This window comes from Ochotona curzoniae, unplaced genomic scaffold, assembly GCF_017591425.1.
Source record: "Ochotona curzoniae isolate NIBS_2020 unplaced genomic scaffold, NIBS_Ocur_1.0 scaffold_4506, whole genome shotgun sequence".
NCBI classification, from domain to species: Eukaryota; Metazoa; Chordata; class Mammalia; order Lagomorpha; family Ochotonidae; genus Ochotona; species Ochotona curzoniae.
The window spans coordinates 18707818-18729911 of NW_024467119.1; the positions used below are offsets into that span (position 1 = coordinate 18707818).

The following is a 22094-nucleotide window of genomic DNA, read 5'->3' on the forward strand; positions in this document are numbered from 1 at the left end:
GCCCATATGGGATCCCAGCGCATGCAAGGAGAGGACTTCAGCCACTAGGCTATTGTGCTGGGCCCAAGAGAAATTTTTTTCAAAGAAGACATGTTACAAAAAATGTAATGTACATGAGTGAAATCAACTTCTTGAGATTTTATTATAGCTATGGCCCTTGTCCTGAGGATCATGGTTTCTCTACTTACTACTTATTGATTTCTTTATTTAATGGAGGATGAAGCTTATCAATAAAAGTATATTGGGGCTTGGTGCGATAGCCTAGTGTCTAAATCCTCAGCTTGCATGCGTTGGGATCCCATAGGGGCTCCAATTTGTGTCCCAAATGCTCTACTTCCCATTTAGCTCCCAGCGTGTAGCCTGGGAAAGTAGTGGAGAATGGGCCAAAGCTTTGGGACCCTGCATCCATGTGAGGGACCCAGAAGAAGCTCCTGGTTCCTGGCTTCAGATTAGCTCAGCTCTGGCCTTTGCAGGCACTTGGGGGAGTGAACCAAGGATGGATGATATTTCTTTCTCTGTCTCCCCCCTTTGTAAATCTGCTTTTCCAAAAAGAACAAATACAACTTTTTCAAAAGTATATTGAAAGTATGTCATCACAATTATCAAAAGGAAAAAGCAAGGAGGAGGGAAAATGGGAATGAAGAAGGAGGATAGGTCGGGAAGTATCCTTGCATTCTTAAAAACAGATGAAATACATTAAATATATCCTATTTATATCAAACATAAATGAGTAATATTAAAAACAGAAAAGCTCAACATCAGTAATAATTGTAGCAATGCAAATCGATGTCATGTTGACTATTTCAGGGGCCAATTTGTTGGCTCAAGTGTCTAAACCTTCACCCCCAAGCACCAGCTTCTCAAATGGGTGGTGATTCATGTCCCAGATGCTCCACTACCCATCCAGCTCCCTGCTTGTGGCCTGAGAAAGCAGTGGAGGACGGCCCAAAGTTTTGGGACCCTGTACTCATGTGGGAGATTGGGAAGAAGCTCCTGGCTTCAGATCAGCTCAGCTCTGGCCATTGTGGCCACTTGTGGAGTGAACCAACTGGTGGAAGTTTTTTCCTGCTGTCTCTTCTTATCTCTGTAAAATCTGCTTTAATTAATAAAAGAAATTTTTAAATGAATCTTAGTAAAAATTGTCAACAAGGATAAGGAGAAAGGGATACTGTTAGTTGGAACATAAATGATGAAGCCATGATGGAAAACATGTTATGGTGGTCTCTCAAAAAGTTAAAAACTGTACCACTGTATGTGTCTTTGGGTCATGTGAGGACATATGTACAATGGAGGTAAAGTATATGAGCAAAATAAAATAGACTTTGGTAGGCATTTGGAACAATGGTCAAAATGCTTGCTTCTTACATTAGAATGCTTGAGTTCAAGCCTGTGCTAACGTGTGCTCTGGGAGGCAGGAGGAGATGGCCTACTTTGTGGATTCCTTCCAATTCACGCGGGTGGTTCAGCTGGAGATCCAGTTGTCTACCCAGCCTTGTCGTAGGCATTTCATTAGTGAACCAAATGATATAATCTCTTTCTCATTGTTTTTAATGAAATGAAAGTAAATAAGTATGTTTTTTAAATAACAAAGTAAGCAAGCTCACAAAATCAAAGACTAGAAGGTGTTTGCCAGGGACTGTGAGAGGGGGAATGGGGAGATACTTATGTGTGGTGCAAACTTTCAGTTGTATGTGTTGAATAAGTCCCAGAGAACTATGGTGTAGCAGAGTGCCTCCAGTTGTTTAGATGAAAGTTTGCCAAGAGGATGAATATTGTATTAGATGTTCTATTCTCTCTTCCAAATAAATAAAATAATGTGAAAATAAATTGAATGGATAGCAAGAGGAAATAGGGAAGAGATAGGATTATATATGACATTGGTCATGATGATAATTTCATTGGTGTATACTTATCTCTAAGCTCCTCAAACTGTTTACACTAAATATGTCACATGTCAGTGAGTTTGAACATTTTACCCAACAAATGCAGCATCGTGATCAAATGATTTATCCCCAGAATCTAAATCAGTCATTTGAAAATCAATTCTTTTAATTTACCGTATTGACAAATTAAGTGAAATAAAAAGCTAAAGATCTTAATATTCTCAGGTGATCTGGTAATGTCTCTTAGGAGACCTGAATCTCACTTTAGAGCACCCGGATTCAAGTCTTCCGATTCCATGTTTATTGATTGACTGATTGGTTTGTTAATAGGAAATGCAGAGAGAGAGAGGGAAAGAGGAAGAGACAGACGTGTGTGTGTGCATGTGGTGTGAGGGAGGTGGTTTGAGGCGGATTGAGGGAGGCAGGGAGAAGGATCAGGTAGAGGCCTAAGGCAGGGAGCAAGAGAGAAGGATCTTCCACCTACTGGTTTACTCCAGAAATGGCCACAGTGGCTGAATTTGAGGTTGATTGAAGTCAGAAGTCAGGAATTCCATCCTGATCTCCCACTTGGATGGCAGAAGCTGAACCAGCGTAGCTGTGTCTTCCACTACCTTCCGGGGCACATTGGCAGGAAGCTAAATTTCAAGCAGAGCAGTTGGGACTTGAGCCAGCACTCATCCGTGACACCAACATTGCAAGTGCCAGCTTAACTTGCTGCTGCACAATGCCAGGCTGTGATCCCACCTCTGAGGTGCACAGTGCGGAGCAGCAGAGCGTGACTGAGGTATTTGGGTGACTGCAACCCATGCCAGAGACCCAGACTGAGTTCTAAACTTCTCCATGTGACATAGTACAGCCATTTGGGAAATGAAATGGTAGATGGGACACTTCTCAGTTTTTCAAATAATAAAAAAATAAGTTATAACATTTTCATGATTTTGGAAGTCACTTTTGACAACATAGATCACCACTGATGAAGCTTTTCAGCAAATTTAGAGTAAGTAGGGGATTCTCAACCTTATGATGTGTCTGAAAATCTTAGATTAAAATTAATGTCATGTTAAATGGTGAAAGAACAAATACTTCTTTCTAAGATCAAGAACTATATATTTATCACTGTTTTCATAATTTCTATCCAACATTTTTTTTTTGGTGATAATATCCAGGGCAAGCAAGTAATGAAAAGTAATACAATGTGTATAGGTTGGGAATAAGGCAGTAAAATTCTATTTTCAGATATGATCATATTCAGATGTGTTGAAGATTTGATGGAATCTATTTAGGAAACCAGTGTAATGTCTAACTTAGTTTAGCAAACTCACAGAATACATGATTAATATAATAATATGATCACAGTTACCCATGTGTTTATCCCTCCAACCCAGGAAATATAGATTATGCCAACTAAATTATATCTAGTATGTTTCTCTCTTCATCTGTCTCCGTGCTTTAAAAAAAAATGTTAAAAAAACCTTGGGTTCAGCGTGATAGCCTAGTGGCTACAGTCCTTGTTTTGCACACTCTGGCATCCCATATGGGTGCTGTTTCATATCCTGGTGGCTCCGCTTCCCATCCAGCTCTCTGATGGTTGCCTGGGAAAACATCCAGGATGGCTCAAAGCTTTGGGACCCTGCACCTGTGTAAGAGACCTGGAGGAGGGTCCAGGCTTCTGATTTCAGACTGGCTCAGCTCCGGCTGTTGTGGCTACTTGGGTAGTGAATCAACGGATGGAGGATCTCTCTCTGTCTCTCCTCCTCTCTGTATACCCGACTTTCCAATAAAAATAAAATATTTAAAAAGAACCCTCAATGTTATATATGTAGTATTTCACATATTTATAATATAGAGAAAGTGAGAAAAATTGGAGATTAGATGAATATGCATCAATGAAGAGGAAGAGAATGCGGATTAAGTTGAGCAGATTCCCTATTTCTATAATTTTAATAGCTTAAGTGGCAGCAGATTTATATCTCAGATATTGAAAATTATAAATAACACTTGAAGTAATATGCTCAAATCCTTAATATTGCCTGACTTTGTCAGGGGTCCTGTGGGTGAATGTCCTTTTTGTCCTTTCTTATGATGTGTTCCTCTCTATGTACTTTTCAATATGATTTAATTCTCCAAAAATCAAAACAGTATTCATTTGATATTAAAAATGGGAAATTCTAATACACATGATTTGAAGGAGTAATTAGAAACATGTGACCAGCATGATGGCTCAGCTAGCTAATCTTCCACTTGCAAGTGTTGGCGTTGTGTATGTGTGCCAGTTCCTGTCCTGGCTGCTCCACTTAGATCCAGCTCCCTGCTTATGACCTGACAAAGCAGTGGAGGATGGCCCAAAGCCTTGAGAACCTCAATCCATGTGGGAAACCCTGAAATGCCTCCTGGCTCCTGGTTTCAGATCCTGCTAGCTCTGCCTGTTGTACTTGGAGAGTGAACCGGCAGATGGAAGGTCTGTCTCATTATCTTTTCTTCTCCCTGTAAATCTGCCTTTCCAATTAATTTTTTTTTTAAAAAAGAAATATTTCATATTATTATGTGTGAAGAGATGAGATACCTGATGGGAGATAAGTTTGCTGCACATATATAATGTGTTATAATTTATGGAGCTCATGTCAATTTCTTACCAATGTCTTTTAACTGTTTTAGTTACAACCACTAATAAGAAATATATTCTTGCTTGGTGCTATCGAAGTGAAACTAGACATAACAATACTGAGTGATTAAAATCAGTCATTATTATTATAACTCATAAATTAATGTTTCATCTGGGAGCTGACAGAGTGGGCTAAACCCAGCAAATCTCAAGTCCTTAAATGGATTTGTGTCAGCTGGCTTATTTATCTGTCTGAGTCTGCTGTAGGCTTGTGAAATGGACGATAGCTCTTCCATGCATGTGCTTGATCTATAATAGATACTCTCATCTTGCCTCAGGTTGCAAATATCAAGACAGTGTAGTATTCATCTGAAATTTCCGTCATTTCATTGGGTTCTTGGCCAACGATCTATATATGCATCTTCAGAAGAGCCTCTCATTTCTGCATCTAATTCCTTTAATCTCTCAAGTTGTTCCATGTCACTTTTTGTATGTGGGAACCTCAATGTCTATGGTATCTGCCTAGGCTGTCATTTACTTCCTCGAGACCATGACACCTCCCAAACATTTGTACAGCTTACATGGAGAAGTTTCCTTTGTTTTTGGACATCTCAAACCTGCACCAAGGTTTTCTAACTCTTGTAGGCATAACACATGGCACATGGGCTGAAAAAATTTCCCTGGGAACCTCTGAAGTTTGAAGCTCTCACTAATTTTCCAACACTCCTTGTTTTTCTTTCATTACTCCTTCCATTTTCTGGTTTGAGCCCTTCTGTGCTTCTGGAGGACTAGGGTTTTCAAGTTCCAGAGCCAGGGCTTATAGGCTTTCGTCCCTTTCTGATCTGTATTCGTTTTCTGAAGCAATGAGCACAGAATGCTGTCACTTCTGCCTTAATACTAAAAGGAAGAAAGAGGAAGGAAAATTCCAGGTCAACATATAAAGGAAATACCCGAGGTTTTTAAAAATAAGAATAATAATTTTGAAATAAGTTTTTGAGAAATTGCAAGTAACAATAACTTGAAGTGTTTTCTACATATTGGGCATCCTGTAAATATGCTATCTAGACTTTACCTAGACCATATTAGACTATGTTATCCAGCCCACAGGAGCAATACCTTTAAAATAGAGAGATTGGTTTTCTATATGGGCTTTTAAAGACCCAAGGCACTTTTGACTAATTCATTCAGAGCTTCCCTAACCCTTGTGTTTTCAACCAGTGAATCTTTCATTTTTGTCATGTCACTTCCTGCACTTGGTACCCAATTTTGTTTTAAAGAACCAGTACGAAGATGTTTTAAATCCATTCAATTTGATTTTAGCATTGTGTGTAAAATAACCATCAGTAGCATTTACGCTTGGGATCCTTTTGGCTTTTCAGAAGAATGATTCAAGACAAAGACAGATTTGAATACTTAAGAGTGATCCATGAACTTCTAAATGCAAAAGTGTCCTGTAACTTGTGGTAATGAAGTGTGGTGTAAAGTAGGGCACCACTGGCAGTAATCTTCATAAAGCCTAGCACTGGGCTGGGACTCCAAGGAGAAGCTTTGAGAAAATCCAGGGATGGTCCTAGGCAAGGATGTTACTGTCACAGGATGATCACACAGGTATCATATGGAAATCAGAGAAGGTAGGGATGGTGAAGAATAAGGGATTCTGTGTGAGCACTGCCACTGAACCACTGGATTGTGAATGCAAAGTGATTTCAGCAAGTTCATGGAAACAAAATAGGTTTGTTTTGGTGCAGTTTTTTTTTTTCACGGAACATATTTTCCATAAACTTTTTGGCGACCCCCCTTACATCTTGAGTACTCCTAGAAACAGCAGGAAGATGGCCTTGGGAAGAAGAGACTCCTCTTATTAGTAAGCTCTAGTTAGCAGCATGTTTAGAAACATCTTATGTCTACTTCCAAAGTGAATATTGTTGGAATAAAACCCCTTTACTCTAGGAAGAAATGTACAGATTCATAATATTCCATTGTAATTGCACCTGTTATTATGTGGTGGACAGCTTTTGGCTAAAGGAGATGCATCTGAATAAGCATTTCCATGGTGCCACTTTTATATCTGAACTAGAGTTCTGGTTTTGTTCCCAGACTCACCAGTGACTCATCATTGTGAAACTAAGAAATCATTTAGCCTCTCAGCACCTCAGAATCTCTCTTCTGTGAATGAGGATAATGGGTAAACCTTTTCTTGCTTCACTGAATTACTATGAAGTTTAATTAGGTAATGTTTGCACAGCCCTTTGAACTCTGCTAATTAAAGTGATGTGTAAATACTCTGCTCTCTTTATCAGGATGGCTTGACTGAGCTGTTTCATAAAGATATTAAGATGACAATGATAGGAAAATCCATAGGGAAAGGACTAACTTAAAAAGTATTTCTTGTGAACTCAGTTTTTTGTTTTTTTGCAAGATTTACTTTTATTTGTTTGGAAGGTAGAGTTACTGACAGAGGAGGAAATAGAAAGAGAGAAAGAGAGGTGAAGAGAATCTTATTCCGTGGTTGACCTTCCAAATGGCTGCAGTGGCCAGGGTTGGTCTAGGCTGATCCAGGAACTTGGAACATCTTCCATATCTCTTGTGTGTGCAAGAGCCTAGGCACTTGGGCTATCCTCCATTGCTTTTCCAGGCACATTAGCAGGAAGCTGCATTGGAAGTGGAGCAGCCAGGACTCCTCCTGTTGCGCGGATGGGATGCTGATGCTGCAGGAAGTAGTGCTGTTACCCACTACGCTGGCTTCTGTAGGAACTCTTTTAAAGGAGTTTGTTTGATAGCTGTGACCATCTTCATTCATTTATTTGGTCAATAAACATTTACCCAGAAGCAAATTTATAAACTCATTTAACGTGGGGAAGAGGACTCTCAGAAAACAGCTCTGAGGTGCAGATTTACATGCACTTGGACCCCTGCATCCTACATTGCAGTGCTAGGACGTGAGTCCCTGCAAGCTTCTCTCATTCCAGCTTTATTGGAATCTTGGATAACTGCTATGAGGGTTTAAAGTGGGAGTTTGCAACAGTAAAGTTTGTTTGTACAATGTCAATAGCTAATTTGCAGTATTTATTACCTGGATGTCTCAGACTTATATCTGCTGTTGGACCAGTAGAAATAAAAGTGCTTGAAACTGTTAGAAATTTCAAGTTCAGAATCTGATTCATATTTTCTGAAATATAAGCTCCACCTTAAGTCTCCATCAGGATGATACGAATAGAAATATAGATAAATTTCAGATTATTTAGATCTTGATGGAGGATTTTTGAAAGCAATGAAGATGTCTTCATAAACTCTTAGGGTAAAACTAAACATATACTGTTGTTACTTCCAGAAAAAGGCAGATAAAAAAAGATCTGAGGAGATGATAAAGCAAACAAAATACAGATCCCAAACTGTAAAATATACAGTCTAAGTGGACACAAAGATAAAACAGAATTGAGTTTGGTACTGCAGGGAATGGCCATTCTATCAATGGCTCTAATATCCTGAATGACTACATTCCTGTCCATGGGGGCATGTTAGGCAAAAGGATGAATGTTTTAAGAATCAGTTCATTCTTCGCTAGTCTTAGACTGCAGCTTATGATTTAAAGTTTATGCAGTAGGTAAATGTTTGGAGAGACCAATGTGACCCTGGATGGGTTCAGCCCCTGTAATCATGTCAGTTTCCATGAAGTTCTACCCACAAAATTGCTGGCACCTCCTTGAGCTCTGCAGGTTGGGTTAGATTTGAACCCAGAGGTGCTAGAAGATCTAACTCAAAGTCCAGAATAGCTGTGACTGCATTAAAAATAAGGGACTTGGCAGGATTTTAAAAGAGAGATCAGCAGGAAATTATTTCAAAATATAAAATTCGGTTCCAGGCTGGAAACTAGGGTGAGGCTTAGAGTTTATTAGAGAAACCCACTAGCCATGCACCTGGTCTACTCAGTTTGGAGCAGGCTTTAAACCACATGGATCTGAAGAGTGTCCTTGAACGTCATGAGAGATGTTTCCATGTGAAACTAAGGGTAGCATTAAAACATGGGGCATTTTAATTTCTCATAGAACTCTTTCATATGCCTTCATTTTCACATTCTTTTTGTTTTGTTTTGTTTTGCTCCTCAGTGTTCTTTATCTACAGCTTTCACTATTAAATGACTCCCTATTTGTCTTAATGAGTGGGAACAACTAATTGCTTTTATCTGTAAGACCATCCATTTACTCTTATTTTGCTTCTGTTGTTATTGTGGTTGCTCTGCATTTGGCAGTCCCTTTCAGGAAGGCTGGCACAGTTCTTAGGGTCTGGCAATGGGTTCTTTTTTTATTATTAAAGATTTATTTTATTGTTATGTGAAAGTCAGATATACAGAGGAGTGACAGGGAGGAAGATCTTCTGTCCATTGATTCATTCTCCCAAGCAATGGCAGCGGCTGGAACTGAGCTGATTCGAAGCCAGGAGCCTCTTCTGGGTCTCCCACACAGGTGCAGGGTCCCAAGGCTTTGGGATGTTCTTGACTGCTTTCCCAGGCCACAAGCAGGGAGCTGGATGGGAAGCTGGGGTTAGAACCAGTGCCCATGTGGGATCCTGGCACATGAGAGGAAAAGACTTTAGCCACCAGGACACCATGCCAGGTCCCCTTTCTTTTTTGTTAGTTTTTCTTATGTTTTACTTCTGTTCTTGGCTTAATGTTGTTTACAAAAGATGAGCAGAAAATTAGAGCATATCCACACATGGACTTATTTGTGAGTGCTTTTAGAGGACATTAAATAGTCCGTGCTGAATCCCTGTGGACTGATCTTTTGTTTGTGTTAGCCTATAGGATTATAGGAGATTATATCTATGTTTGAGCATTGCTTCTAAGGAACATCAAGTTTCAACTGATGGATAAATTCCTGCTTTGGAGACTGAGACTTTTGTTTCTATTTTTCTGTTTTGCTTTGTTTTGTTTTGTTTTGTTTGCATCTGGTCATAAAATCTAACTAGTTCAGGGGCTGACGCCATGCTTCAGACAGTTAAGCCTCCATCTCTGGTGCTAGTATTCCATTTGGGTACTGGTTTATTTGTTTATGTGTTGACTGCTCCCTACTAGTGACCTTGGAAAGCAGAAAATTGTCCAAGTCCTTAGGCCCCTACACCTATGTGGGAGACTTGGAAAACACTCCATACCACTGGGTTCGGACTGGTCCAGCTCAGGACACTGGCCATTTAGGGAGTGAACCTGCAGTGGGAGATCTCTCTTTATCTCTCCTTTTCTCTCCTTCTCTTTGAATCCACTCTAACTGTATCTCTACCTTTCAAACAAAAAGAAATACTTTTTTTTAAAACAAAGTATAGATATGGGAGCTCTAGTTTATGTAATCCTAAAACTGTTTCCAATTTCTCTGCGTATTCTAGTGTGGCAACGCTTTGGGGAAATGTTACTAAAACTTTCAGTTCAGAATGAGGCTAAAATCTCAAAATTGACATTTAAGGTTTTTGCCAGTTCTGAGGAAGGTGTAACTTAGTGAGATAATTGCGTATCAGGGGCTTGTTGGCAGTGAGAATGGAAGAGGAATGAGAGAAGGATGGAGAAACATAAGCAGAAGAGGAAAGATAGGCTAAATACTGCTAGGTTTGTATTATAATTACAAGCAATCTGAACAGAGGTAAAGCTTTTCATCTTTCTTTTTTTTTTTCAAGATTTATTTATTTTATTGCAAAGTCAGATATACTGAGAGGAGAACAGACAGAGAGGAAGATCTTCCATCTGGTGATTCACTCCCCAGGAGACCACAATGGCCGGTGCTGCATCGACCTGAAGCCAGGAGGCAGGAACTTCCTCCAGGTCTCTCATACGGGTACGGATTCCCAAGGCCTTGGGCTGTCCTTGACTGCTTTCCCGGGCTACCAGCAGGGAGCTGGATGGGAAGCAGGGCTGCCAGGAATGGAACCAGCACCCATATGGGCTCCCGGCGTGTTCAAGGTGAGGACTTTAGCCACTAGGCCATTGCGCCTGGACCCTCACCTTTCTTTTTTTATTGCTCTTTGCCAAGGTATCTGGTGAAGGAACAATATTTGTATCTCAGTATTTTCTCTTCAAACTCACTGAAAGAAGCAGATCATTGGATGCTTGGAATTTCATTCCTAAGTCTCTCAAATGAAATGGCTACTATAATTTTAAGTGCTCTTTAGTGAAATTATGCCATTGAAAACAGTCCATCAGTGTAGCAGTTTCGGTTACAATGTGAACCCTGGGAGAAGCAGGTGTCTGGATCAGCACAGAGTGCTCTTGGGCTGGGATTGAATAGCGGTCAGCTACCGGAGCTGCGCTGGCTCCTCAGGCATCAGCTGTCACACTCTTCTGGCTGGGCTGCTCTCAGATGTCCACCACACTCCTGTGCCGTGCCCCACAGACAGGAATGCACAGAGGGATTTCACAGACATTCTCATACAAGACTGAGAAAACTGCTCATGACATTTTGCTAAGCGACCATCAGCAAAGGTTTTCTTTCCAAAGAGTTTTCGAAAGTTTAGCTGAGCCTTCTGAGCCTCAGTGGCTTATTTGCCTTACACCTGTTCCTTTCCTGTAAACTTCTCTTATATAGATACAACAACAAAGTGGTAGCACAATTAGTGTTGTTAGCAACAAAAATGATTTCTTCTAAGAATAGAAGATTTTCATACACAATGGAATAATCAAAAAAAGAGCTTTAATTTGAAGAGACCAGAGCTGACTTAATTTGGGGCTAACTTATTACCATAGTCAGAGACCCACAGCTCCTTGTCCTAGTAGGAGCACAAGGTGCTACAGAGGCAGTCAGGAGTTCTGAGTTGAGGTCTTAGAACGTAGCCAAGAGATGTTGATCAGATCTTCATATATTCATGATTACCCCCAAAATAGCACCCCAACAGTCATATTAATGGTAATGTAAGAGATTTGAATTTACGGTATTGAAGAACTAGTGAGAGCTACCTCAGCGGAGCCTCCCCAGCAGTGTTATGCTGGGCATCCTGCTTGATTCGGAGCATCTACTCCCAGATCCATCCTCTGTGATGCCATGTTCAAAGTTTGAAATCAGCATGGACTGTTTATATCACAGAAATCATCTAGTTCCATGAATCTTTCCACCCCACTCCTGGCCCCATTGAGGGCCAGTTTTCCTTGGTAGTATTTGAGGATATTGGACAAATTCTGGATGATTATAAAATGCTAGAAGTTTTTTTTTTTTCTTCAAACTTTTTAATATGAGGGCTTGCTTAATAGTGGATAAAGACCAAACTGAAAATTATGGATTGGGAGTTTTTGAAGCACTTGTTTCAAAGAGTCTTAGAAGATAAGTAATTGTTCAGTAACACCTACTGAAATATCAAATGATTTGATATTAAATGAGGTTTTCAATAAGTTCATGAGACAAAATAACACGAAGCTTTTACTGTTTTGATGAATTGTTTATTGGAATAATAGAATCATTTTTATAAAGACAGTGGAATAGGAAAGCCGTGCTACTGTTTACGGTAAGCCATTTGGGTAGAGGTGGTTTCTTTTCTCACATATAATGCTTGAACCTTCAAGTTATGTAAGCATTTAGGGTAGGATTCCAAAAATTTGAAATAGAAAAAAAGAAACAAATAACAGAAATTACTCACTTGAAATCATGTATCTTCAACTCTTGCAAAAAGCAAAGCTAAAAAATCTGATTTCACATTCAATAGCATGTTTGGTTTTTTTTATGCAATATTTTAAGTAGCTTTCAGAACTGTTTCATTTATATCACGGGGCAGTAATTTACATTGCATTTGTGCGCTTGGACAATGAAATAGCATGTCTGAGAAATTTTGGTTTCTTAAAAAGCACAGTCATTGGGGCCTGGCACAGTGGCCTAGCAGCTAAGGTCTTTGTCTTGCATGTGCCGGGATCCCATGTGGGCACTGGTTCCTATCCATCTCCCTGTTTGTAGCCTGGGAAAGCAGTCAGGACATCCCTAAGCTTTGGGACCCTGCACCTGCGTGTGATACTTGGAAAAAGCTCCTGGCTCCTGGCTTCGGGTGAGCTCAGCTCCAGTGCTTGCAGCCACTTGGGGAGTGGGTCAGCAGATGGAAGATCTTCCTCTCTGTCTCTCCTCCTTTCTGTATCTGACTCTCCAATAAAAGTAAGTAAATCTTTAAAAAATTTTTAAAAACTTCAAAAGTTTAAAAAGTGCAATTATTGAACAACCTTGAATTTCCAATTCTTTGGCTTGACAAAATGGAAAGGCAGATTTTAGAATTTTATCATACCCAAAATGGAGATTCTTATATGTCTTTCTGTAAAAATTTTAATTACTAAAATGCCATATCTATTTTCTATCTCTTTTTAATAAGTATAATGGCAGGTTCAAAAGTAAACAAAACATAAGAAATGCAAAAGAAGGAAAAGTTTTAATTTGAGAAGATGAAGGTATGTATTTGAATCATAGAATGCATATCATTCAAGCAATTTTTTAAGATCTAGTGTAAACTCCATGCATACACAACTACTGTTGCAACCCTAACTCTGTGAGGACCACAGTGAAGAGCTAAAGGCAGCCCAGAGAGACAGAACAATCAGATCTATTACTCACAGAAAGGCAGTGGGAGTAAACAGTGGCCAAGGATCCATGGCAGGCCGTCTTCTGAGGCCCAGGGAGGCTGCACAGGGAGGAGGCCGTCTCATCTGCGCATGACTCGTTCAGCCACAGCAGAAGGTGCCCACACACCAGCCGCCACTTGTTGAGTTTAAGTGGCACAGAACATTCTGTTCTAGGAGAAATAAGGACATAGCCTAGGTGGTTCTATACACGCTTTCTCCTTAGTTCAGGATATCCCATTCTTGGTAGCTGATGGGGATTGCAGGAGGGAGGAGAAAATGCAGTCTGTCAAGGCTGTGGGAGGAATATGTTCCCCTACAAGCAACTTTCCCAGTTCAACCTCTTGTTTCCCTAATTCTGAATTTTTATAATAAAGGATGGAGAGAGTATACATTTGCTCTTTGTGGCATATTGATTATTCTTGAAATCTTTAAATGGAACTGAAATATACTCCATTCCCTTGTGTTCCTTCTTTCATTCCCTCTGAAACTGTGTAGAGTGTTGTTCATTTGGACACTGAAGGTACAATTATACTTCCTGCTCAGTTTAGGTTAGGAGTTTTTATTATTATTATTATTATTCTCTGAAACAGGAAACTTGAACTGCTTTTCTATTTCAGAAGTATTCGGTGTATGGTCAGTACACTGGTTCTTGGCTATAACTATGTTTTATCTTGTGAGTACTATATAAAATGGGTCAACAGCAACATAGGAAGCTTGCACCAAACTATGGACTGTCTTATTAAAGTTCCTGAAAAGTGTGTTTCATCAAAAAATTATACATTGATTTCATTTTTTTTTACAAAACAGACTTACCTCTTGATTACACTTGCACATAAATGTTTTAAAATATCCTCATACAAGGCAACATACTTCCTCCTTCATTGAAAAAGTTATGCCATAAAAAATAAAGTTAACTGAATGAAATGATGTGTTTAGGGGAATAGTTGACTTACATTGTGGCACTAACTTTTCTACTTTCTTATATACTAATGATAATACACAGTTAGACCAACTGCTTTGGTAGCACTGCTCTGTATGACATAAATTCTAGATCTGTTGTAGTCATTCCTATCTATATTAGTCTCTGGAATAGAGCAATTTTGCAGAGACAGGTAATAAGTGATTTTATTTAACCTATATTTTTCATTATGTCACGAAGAACTCAATGGAAAAATCTGCCAACTTAATGATGCAATTAAGATATCTGCCACTTTCTGAATATAAATGATCATCACTGCATTATTTATAACAGAACATTGTAAATAATGCAGAAATGAATAACTAATAATTCATGTGATAAATTATTTCAGGGTTTCAGATAACTAATGAAATAGGAAAATACTTATAATTTATGAGAATGTGATAAGATTCATTGTGCCACAAAATAAACAAAATAAGGCATCATATTTTTACCTAATATGGAAATATTTTGAAGTCCTCAAAGGAAATATACTGCTAACACATATTTTCTTTGGAGAGTAAGAAAGCAGCTTTTTAAAATTTTCGCTTTATACTTTGGGATATTATCCAAATTTTCTGCAGTGAACATATATATCATGTCATCATCAGAAAAAAAAAAAACAAACTAAAATTGCCACACTGTGCTTTTTCCATTTTGTAATTTTCCTGGTAGAAAAATATTAATCTCTTATATCCTTCTATTTTGAAGGCCTGTCTTCATTGTAGGTCTGAAATTCTCTACTATAGTAAATCAAAAGCAGATTGAGATCCTTGCATTAGCATGGGAATTGGTTTCAGTCAGTATCCAGGAATGTTTCTATCTTTCTACAAAGTATCTACTTACTAATTTGAAAGACAGAACACCAGAGATTGAGGGAAAGCTATTCCATCTTCTCTGAATTATTTGTCAGGTGGTTGCAACAGTTAGGGCTAGGCCAGGTCAAAGCCAGGAGCCAAGAACTGTGTTTCTCAAATGCCATCAGGAACTCAAGCACTTGGCACATGAGCGGAAGCTGGACCAGAAGTGATGCAACCAGAACCGTGAACCAGCGTTCCATTGTGCCGTGTGGCAATGAAAGTGGCAACCCCAACATTTTCATCTTTAAACAAATCCTGCAAATATATCTCATGTGCGTTTCTCTTTCTGTTGGAAGACAAGGAGGAACAGGATTTTCCACCTGTCCTTGGAGCAATACATAGGTTCTATGTTAGAGTTGAAAAACAGCCCAAAATTCTTTATCAGTGATAACCAAACATAAACATACACATCATGTGTCTAAGGAACCTACTATGGGATATTTACGTTGACACTGACCATTTGTTTATAGCATTTAAAAACTTACACTCACACACACACACAAATCATACATTTAAATGGGTTTTTAAAGTATTTGCATTTATATACACTAATTCTATTTCTCAGGAAGTTTTTGAAGTACAAGCATATGTCACAAGGTGACATTTAAGCCATCTAGAATGATTAAATGGATAGTTCATATGCTATAAGAAGTTCCTCTGACAACACAAAAGGTAGATTTTTCTTGAAAGGGAGGTAGCTTGTGAAACTGAGAAATTTCAGCCAGAGGCCATTGTGGTAAAGATGTCAACAAATGTTCTTCTCCCTATAACGGTCTAGATTCCGCCTCTTGAACCTGAGTGGACTGCCACGGCCCGAGCAATCACATATGACAGAAGTGGTGTGCTTGATTCTTCCTTCCAGCCTGAAGGGAGAGGCACTTCTGCTTGTCTCTTGGATCTGTCCAGGTCACAGTCCTGACTGAGCTTCTAGCCAGTGGCAGGCATCAAATGCTGCCACAAGAATGAGCGTTTTGGACTCTCAGTCTTACCTCATCTGAAGTTTGGCCCCAGCCTCTGACACCATCTGACTCCAATTACTTGAAAGACCACAAAACAGATCCATCCAACTGAGCTCAGCCAACACATAGGAACATGAAGCATACTATTCACAAATTGTTGTGTAACTGCACTGTTTTAGGATGGTTTAATGAACATTCACTTAATAACTGGAATACTTGCCACTATTTTCTGACTTTCTGTACTTGTAAACAAAATTTGAAAATGGGAAATACATAATTCTTTAATCTGACTTTTTTGAGAGGCAGAAAAACAAAGAAGGAGGGAGTGAAGAGGCAGACAGAGCACTCACACATACTGATTCTTTCAAATAAATGTTCTGGGTGGAAGCCAGGACTGAATCCAAGTTTTTCCCATAGTGGCAGCCAGTCAGTTATTTGAGCCATCACCATGAACTTCTGAGGTCTTCATTAGTCTTTATCTCGAACCTAATTGAATGCAACACTCGGGTTTGGGCCATCAGTGTTTTACTCATTAATGCCATATGCCCACCTTGCTGTAAATCTGTCTTTTAAACTGGAATGAAGCAACAGTGAGGACAGCTTACTGTACCTTCCACCGTTCAGAGTCACAAAAATATGAATCAAAGAAACCCAGGTTGATAAAAAAGCTGGAGATATCACTCCACATACTGGGGTTCATGATGCTATGTGTATGTGTCACTGTCCTGTGTACTGTAGAACTTTGGAGAATAGCAGCTATGATTGTCCTCATCACCGCTACCCTTGCAGGGTCTCTTGCTTCCTTGTCTTTGCCTCCCATTTCTAACTTTTACTCCATTCCATTTCAGCTCAGCATGGGCCTGGTAACATGTCAACCAACTGTCAGCATTCTGCATAGTACATGAAGTACAGGATGCTGCAGCACTATTAGCTGTATACTCCCCTGTTATACATAAGGAAAGAGCTTGTTGGAGTGTTATTCAAAGTGTCTCATTGCTTTGTTTCAGGTGTCCCCAAGTTGATTACATCTGATATGATTAAAGAAGGTGCTGCTGCAATTGATGTGGGTATCAACTCTGTCCATGACCCAGTGACAAAGGAAGACAAAGTTAGTTGGAGATGTGGACTTTGAAGGTGATTTCCTTTGCTAAGTGAATGAAGGAGGAAAGGCTCTACCTCACATGCTTTGGTAGTGCAAAGGTAAACTTTCTATTTGATGGGGTTATTATTAATTAGCATTTCTTAGGTCATACTTAACATATTCTCTCACTTCTCCCCCTTCTCTTTCCCCTTGCCTTTCTTCCTCTTTTTCCTCTAATTATATTGCTAATGTTTGGCTTCAAGATTGAATTTGTTATTGCATTTTTATGGAATTATTTATGTGGTCTTATGTGACCCAAATATTTTGGTTACTCAGCCATTCATTGTTGGAACCAAAAGGCATCTCTGAGTATGTTGCTACCTCTAATTATATTTTATATCTAGACAACTATATCAAAAATTAAAGCTGACATCTTTCACTTGCGTTTAAAAGAGGATGAGGAAGAGGAGAGAAGCTAAAATTTCTATGGCTAATAAAAGATGTAAAATAGTCAACAGACATTAGTGAGGGAAAAATAATAATTCTAACCTAATGAATTCTCTACAGGTAATGAAATTCAGATTCAAGATGTGAATGCTTCTAGATGTCTGGCACCTAACCCGATTTTATTTCTGCTCTTTTATCAGTCGCTTCCCTTCGCTTAGTCCTTCAGTGTAGCCTAGGAATCTCTCATGTCTTTGAAAGCATGAATACAGTAAAGCCAGTGGAGATGCTGTCAGATTTGAACCATTTTTTTTTAGTGAATTTATTTGTTTGAAAGAGTTACAGAGATAGAAGGAGAGATACAGAAAGAAAGAAATAGCAATCATCCAACCATTCGTTCACTTCCCAAAGAACCCTGAAGGCCAGTGCTGGACCAGAACGAAATCAGAACCTGCAACACCCTCCAGATTTTCCATGTGGGTGGCAGGGGCCCATGTGTTTGGGCCATCTTCTGGAGCTTTCCAAGAAGCATTTGCAGGAAGCTAAAGAAGCAGCAGCAGCAGCAGCAGCAGCAGCAGCAGCTGGGTCTCTAAGTGATATCCATGTGGGATGCCGGTGTCATAGGCAGTGGCTTATCCCAGTGTGCCATAATGCCTGCCCAGGATCAGAAATATTTTATATGTATGACTGATATTTCTGACCAAAATCAAAATAAAAGGAAAAGAGCAGAGCCATCTGAAGAGCTTCACTGTTGTATAATGTTATAAAGGACTAGATGATATAATTTCTAAAGTAACTCAGATTTTAAATTTTCATTTGAGACCTGGTTATCATTGAATAGTTTCCTTAAATCCTGGCATAGTGTTTAATGCCAATGAAAAATGCAGATAGCCTGAAATGTGTGTCATGGTGTATCTGGCACAATACAAGTAATGCATATAGACACATTCACCTAGTCTGTGCGTGAAGTGGAGAGTAAGCGTGCTGGACAATGGGCCCTCATTAGGGTAGACTGCTGACTTCCCAGACTCTTTCTCCCACAGGCCCCTGATAGGAATGGCACTCATGTAGCAGGGAGGGCTGTCCACATCACCATGTGTGTTTCGGGTGTGTGTGTATTTATGTGTATAATTTGTACTTGTTGAAATTCTTAGTTGATTTTTCATGCTTTCTTATTTTTAATTGGGAATATTTTGCTCCTAAGGGTGTTCCTTTTAAGAAATATGAGTTTTCTGAAAGGCAGGAAGAGAGTGAGTGAGTGAGAGAGAGACAGAGAGACAGAAATGTCCACTCTCAAAATGACCACAATGACCGGGGCTGGATCAGGCTGACTCTAGGACCTCAAGCTCCTGGGTGATTTCCCACATGAACAGCTGGGACCCAGGTATTTGGACCATTTTAAACTGTCTGCCAAGGCACATTAGCAGAGAACTGGGATCGAACCAGTACTCCCATTGCCTGTGGCAGCTTAGCTGCCTGTTTCATTACAGTAACCCTCTTGAAGGAATTCTGAAAACATTGGAAAGCAGCCTTTTTTTTTGACATCTGTGTGTGCTTAATAAAACATGCAAACATGTGTTTTAACTGTAGATGGCTCTATTTGGTAACACTAATTAAATCACCTTGTGAATCTTATTTATAAGTATGCATGGAATCTAAGAGGAATGGCAGGAAAAAAAACACATAAATTTAAGACAAGAAAGAACATGAGAACATTGATACTGGGAGACTGAATTATTATAGGAGACCTAGCAACATAGCTGGCTACCTGTGTAGTCTCCCTGTCCATCTGTGTTATCAGTTACACAGCAGCGACTGAAGCAGCTCCCCCTCACCCACAGTTACCCTTTTCGTGGTCTGAGTTGCCTGTGTTCAACCATGGTGCTATATCATCTCACATCCCCCCAAAGCTCGGCTGAATGCCGTATCCTAAGGTGTCTTGTTACATGAATAAGAGGACAACTGTGTAACAGTGTCTTTTCATTCTAAACTTTGGCAAATCCAGAAATTCAGCAGAGTGCTGCTAAATGATCGTGTGAGAACGCAGAATCCAGGCCAATGTGCAGGTTAAGCTGCTGCCTGTAACACCAGAATTGCAGTTCCATATGAGCGCCTGTCTGATTCCTGGCTGCTCTACCTTTGATCCAGCTCCTTACTTATGTGCCTGGGAGAGGAACAGGATATGGCCCAAGTAATTCGGCCCTTGTCCCCACGTGAGGCACCAAGATGAGGTTCCTGTCTCCTGACTTTAGTCTGGCCCAGTGCTTGCTCTCATGACCATTTGGGGAGTGAAGCAGCAGATGGAAGGTCTCTCTCTGTCGTTTTCTCTCTATATAACTCTGCCTTTCAAACAAACAAACAAATAAATATATTTTTTTTAAAAAATCACAGAAACTGAGACCAAGATTGTGGTACAGTGGGTTAAGTCACTGCCTAAAATGCTAGCATGACATATTGATGCCCATTTGAATCCTGGCTGCTCTACTTCCATTCCAGATCCCCACTGATCTGCCTGGAAAAGCAGCAGCAGATGGCTCTTGCCACTGCAAGTCCTTGGGCCCTTGCCACTCACATGATAGGTCTGGTTGGAGTTCCTGGCTCCTGGGTTCAGCTTGGCAAGTCCAGGCCCATTATAGTCATTTAGGGAGTAATCTAACAGATGGAAGGTTTGTCTCTGATCTCTGTCTCTCTTTCGCTCCCCATCTCTCCCACTCTTAAGTTTGCCTTTTAAAGAAATAAATAACTCTTCTGAAACACACATGAGCCTTTGGAAAGAAGGTCAAGATATTCTCATCATAAAATATGCCCATTGATTGCAGGTATTTCTCTTGCTACCCTGTTGTTTCATGGAGCCTACACATTGGGGAAGACCTGGATTTGGTGAGGACAGCCCTAGCCAGAGAGTCATGCTTCGGAGCAAGCAGGAGATGGGCTGTGGCATGTTGCTCTGCAGGTTGTTCATCCGGACTTCACCCGAGGTGAGGGATGTTCCCCCAACCGAGAGGGAGGAACTTTAACTCAGAATTCACAGAGAGTATTGGCTGCAAGTTGCCACAAGGAAAGTGTGGTTGCTTTGTGAGTATCGGTGGAAGATTTCACTCTAACTCCAGCTTCCAAGACAAACACAATGGATGCAAGTAAAATTAACTGTCAAAGTAAATTGTCCTTGCTGAAATATCTGGCTCATTAATAAAGGAAGCTGGGCAAGCCATTTAGGATTACATTGATGGGAATGACTTACTGTATAGGAACAAAGTGGTTATGACGAAAAGAGGAAGTGGCCCTGGCAGTGAACGGCTATGGATGGGGAGCTCTCAGGGATACTTCACATCAAGAGGATTAAATGTTAGAAGCTGACACAAACTTAGAATTGCCGAAAACTGAGAATTTGCCAAATAGGAAAGATGTTTACACTCTTAATCATAAATTCTATGACTAGACAAGGGAAATATTTAAAAAAAGATTTATTTATTTTTATTGCGAAGTCAGATATACAAAGAGGAGGAGAGACAAATTCAGTCCACAAGTGACCAAAATGGCCAGAGCTGCTCTAATCCAAAGCCAGGAACGAAATATTTCTTCCGGGTCTCCCAGGGGGGTGCAGTATCCCAAAGTTTTAGGTCATCCTCCGTAACTTTCCCAGGCCACAAGCAGGGAGCTAGACGGGAAGCAGGGTTGCGAGGATTAGAACTGGTGCCCATATGGGATCCTGGCACGTTCAAGGTGAGGACTTTAGGCACTAGGCCACCACCCCGGCCCCATGGGAAACAATCTTGATGAAATTTGTACCAAATAATAAAACCCTTTATTTTTAAATGTCAGATTCTAATGTTTTTAATTTTTATATCAATAGAAGGAAAACAAATACAAGTTTTACTTCATTGGTATAGGCACAGGAAGGCAGTCACACTTTCCTGACTCCTTTGTTTCCCTTGCAAAGGTTACTGAATATATATGAGCTTACGATTTTCAGTTGCCTACATTGTTAAGTACAGTAAGTGAGTTTTGCCTTGCTTTGCCAAAATTTTTTGAAGGTCATAGACCAAATATAATTCCTTCCATTGATTCTTATTTTTTTTTAAGATTTATTTATTTGCTTGAAAGACAAAATTATGGAAACAGAGACAAAGACCATTAGATCTGTGTTTTGTTGTTTCATACCCCAAATGCCCACAGAGCTGGACCAGGCTAAAGGGGAGCCTGGAACTCCATTAGGTCTCCAATGTTGGTTCAGGGACCCAAGGATTTGAACCATCTTCCTCTGCTTCCCTGGTCACATTAGCAGGGGACTGGATCAGAACTGGAACAGCCAGGTCTACAATCAGTAGACTTACCTACCATGGAGTGCCAATATCTCAGTAGACAGTTTAACCTGCTAAAATACCACCCCAGCCCTTATGGATTGCAAGATTTTTCCTCTCTGTTTCAACTGTTATTTTTTAAAGATGTATTAATTTAAAATGCAGAGTTGCAGAGAAGAAAGGAGAGACAGAGGGGGAGAGAACTTCCATCTAATTATTCGCTCCACATTTGTTCACAAAGGCCTGGGATAGGCCAAACCAAAGCCAGGAGCCTAGAACTTCATATGTGTCTCCCGCATGAGTGGTAGCGACCCCAAAAACCTGGGTCATATTCCACTGCTTTCCCAGGCATACTAGCAGGGAACTGGATTAGAAGTGGAGCTGCCTGTAGTTGACCCAATTCCCATTTGTGATGTGAGCACAGCAGAGAATGCTTT

The 22094-nt window shown here is 40.0% G+C and overlaps 1 protein-coding gene across 1 annotated transcript in view; it reads left to right on the plus strand.

Moving 5' to 3' along the window:
* Window positions 1–22094, plus strand: part of MTHFD2L (methylenetetrahydrofolate dehydrogenase (NADP+ dependent) 2 like) — a 94683-nt gene that overhangs the window by 57603 nt on the left and 14986 nt on the right. The window contains 2 exon segments of the mRNA XM_040967213.1: window positions 16830–16927; window positions 16929–16965. Coding sequence (XP_040823147.1) covers window positions 16830–16927; window positions 16929–16965 — 135 coding nt within the window.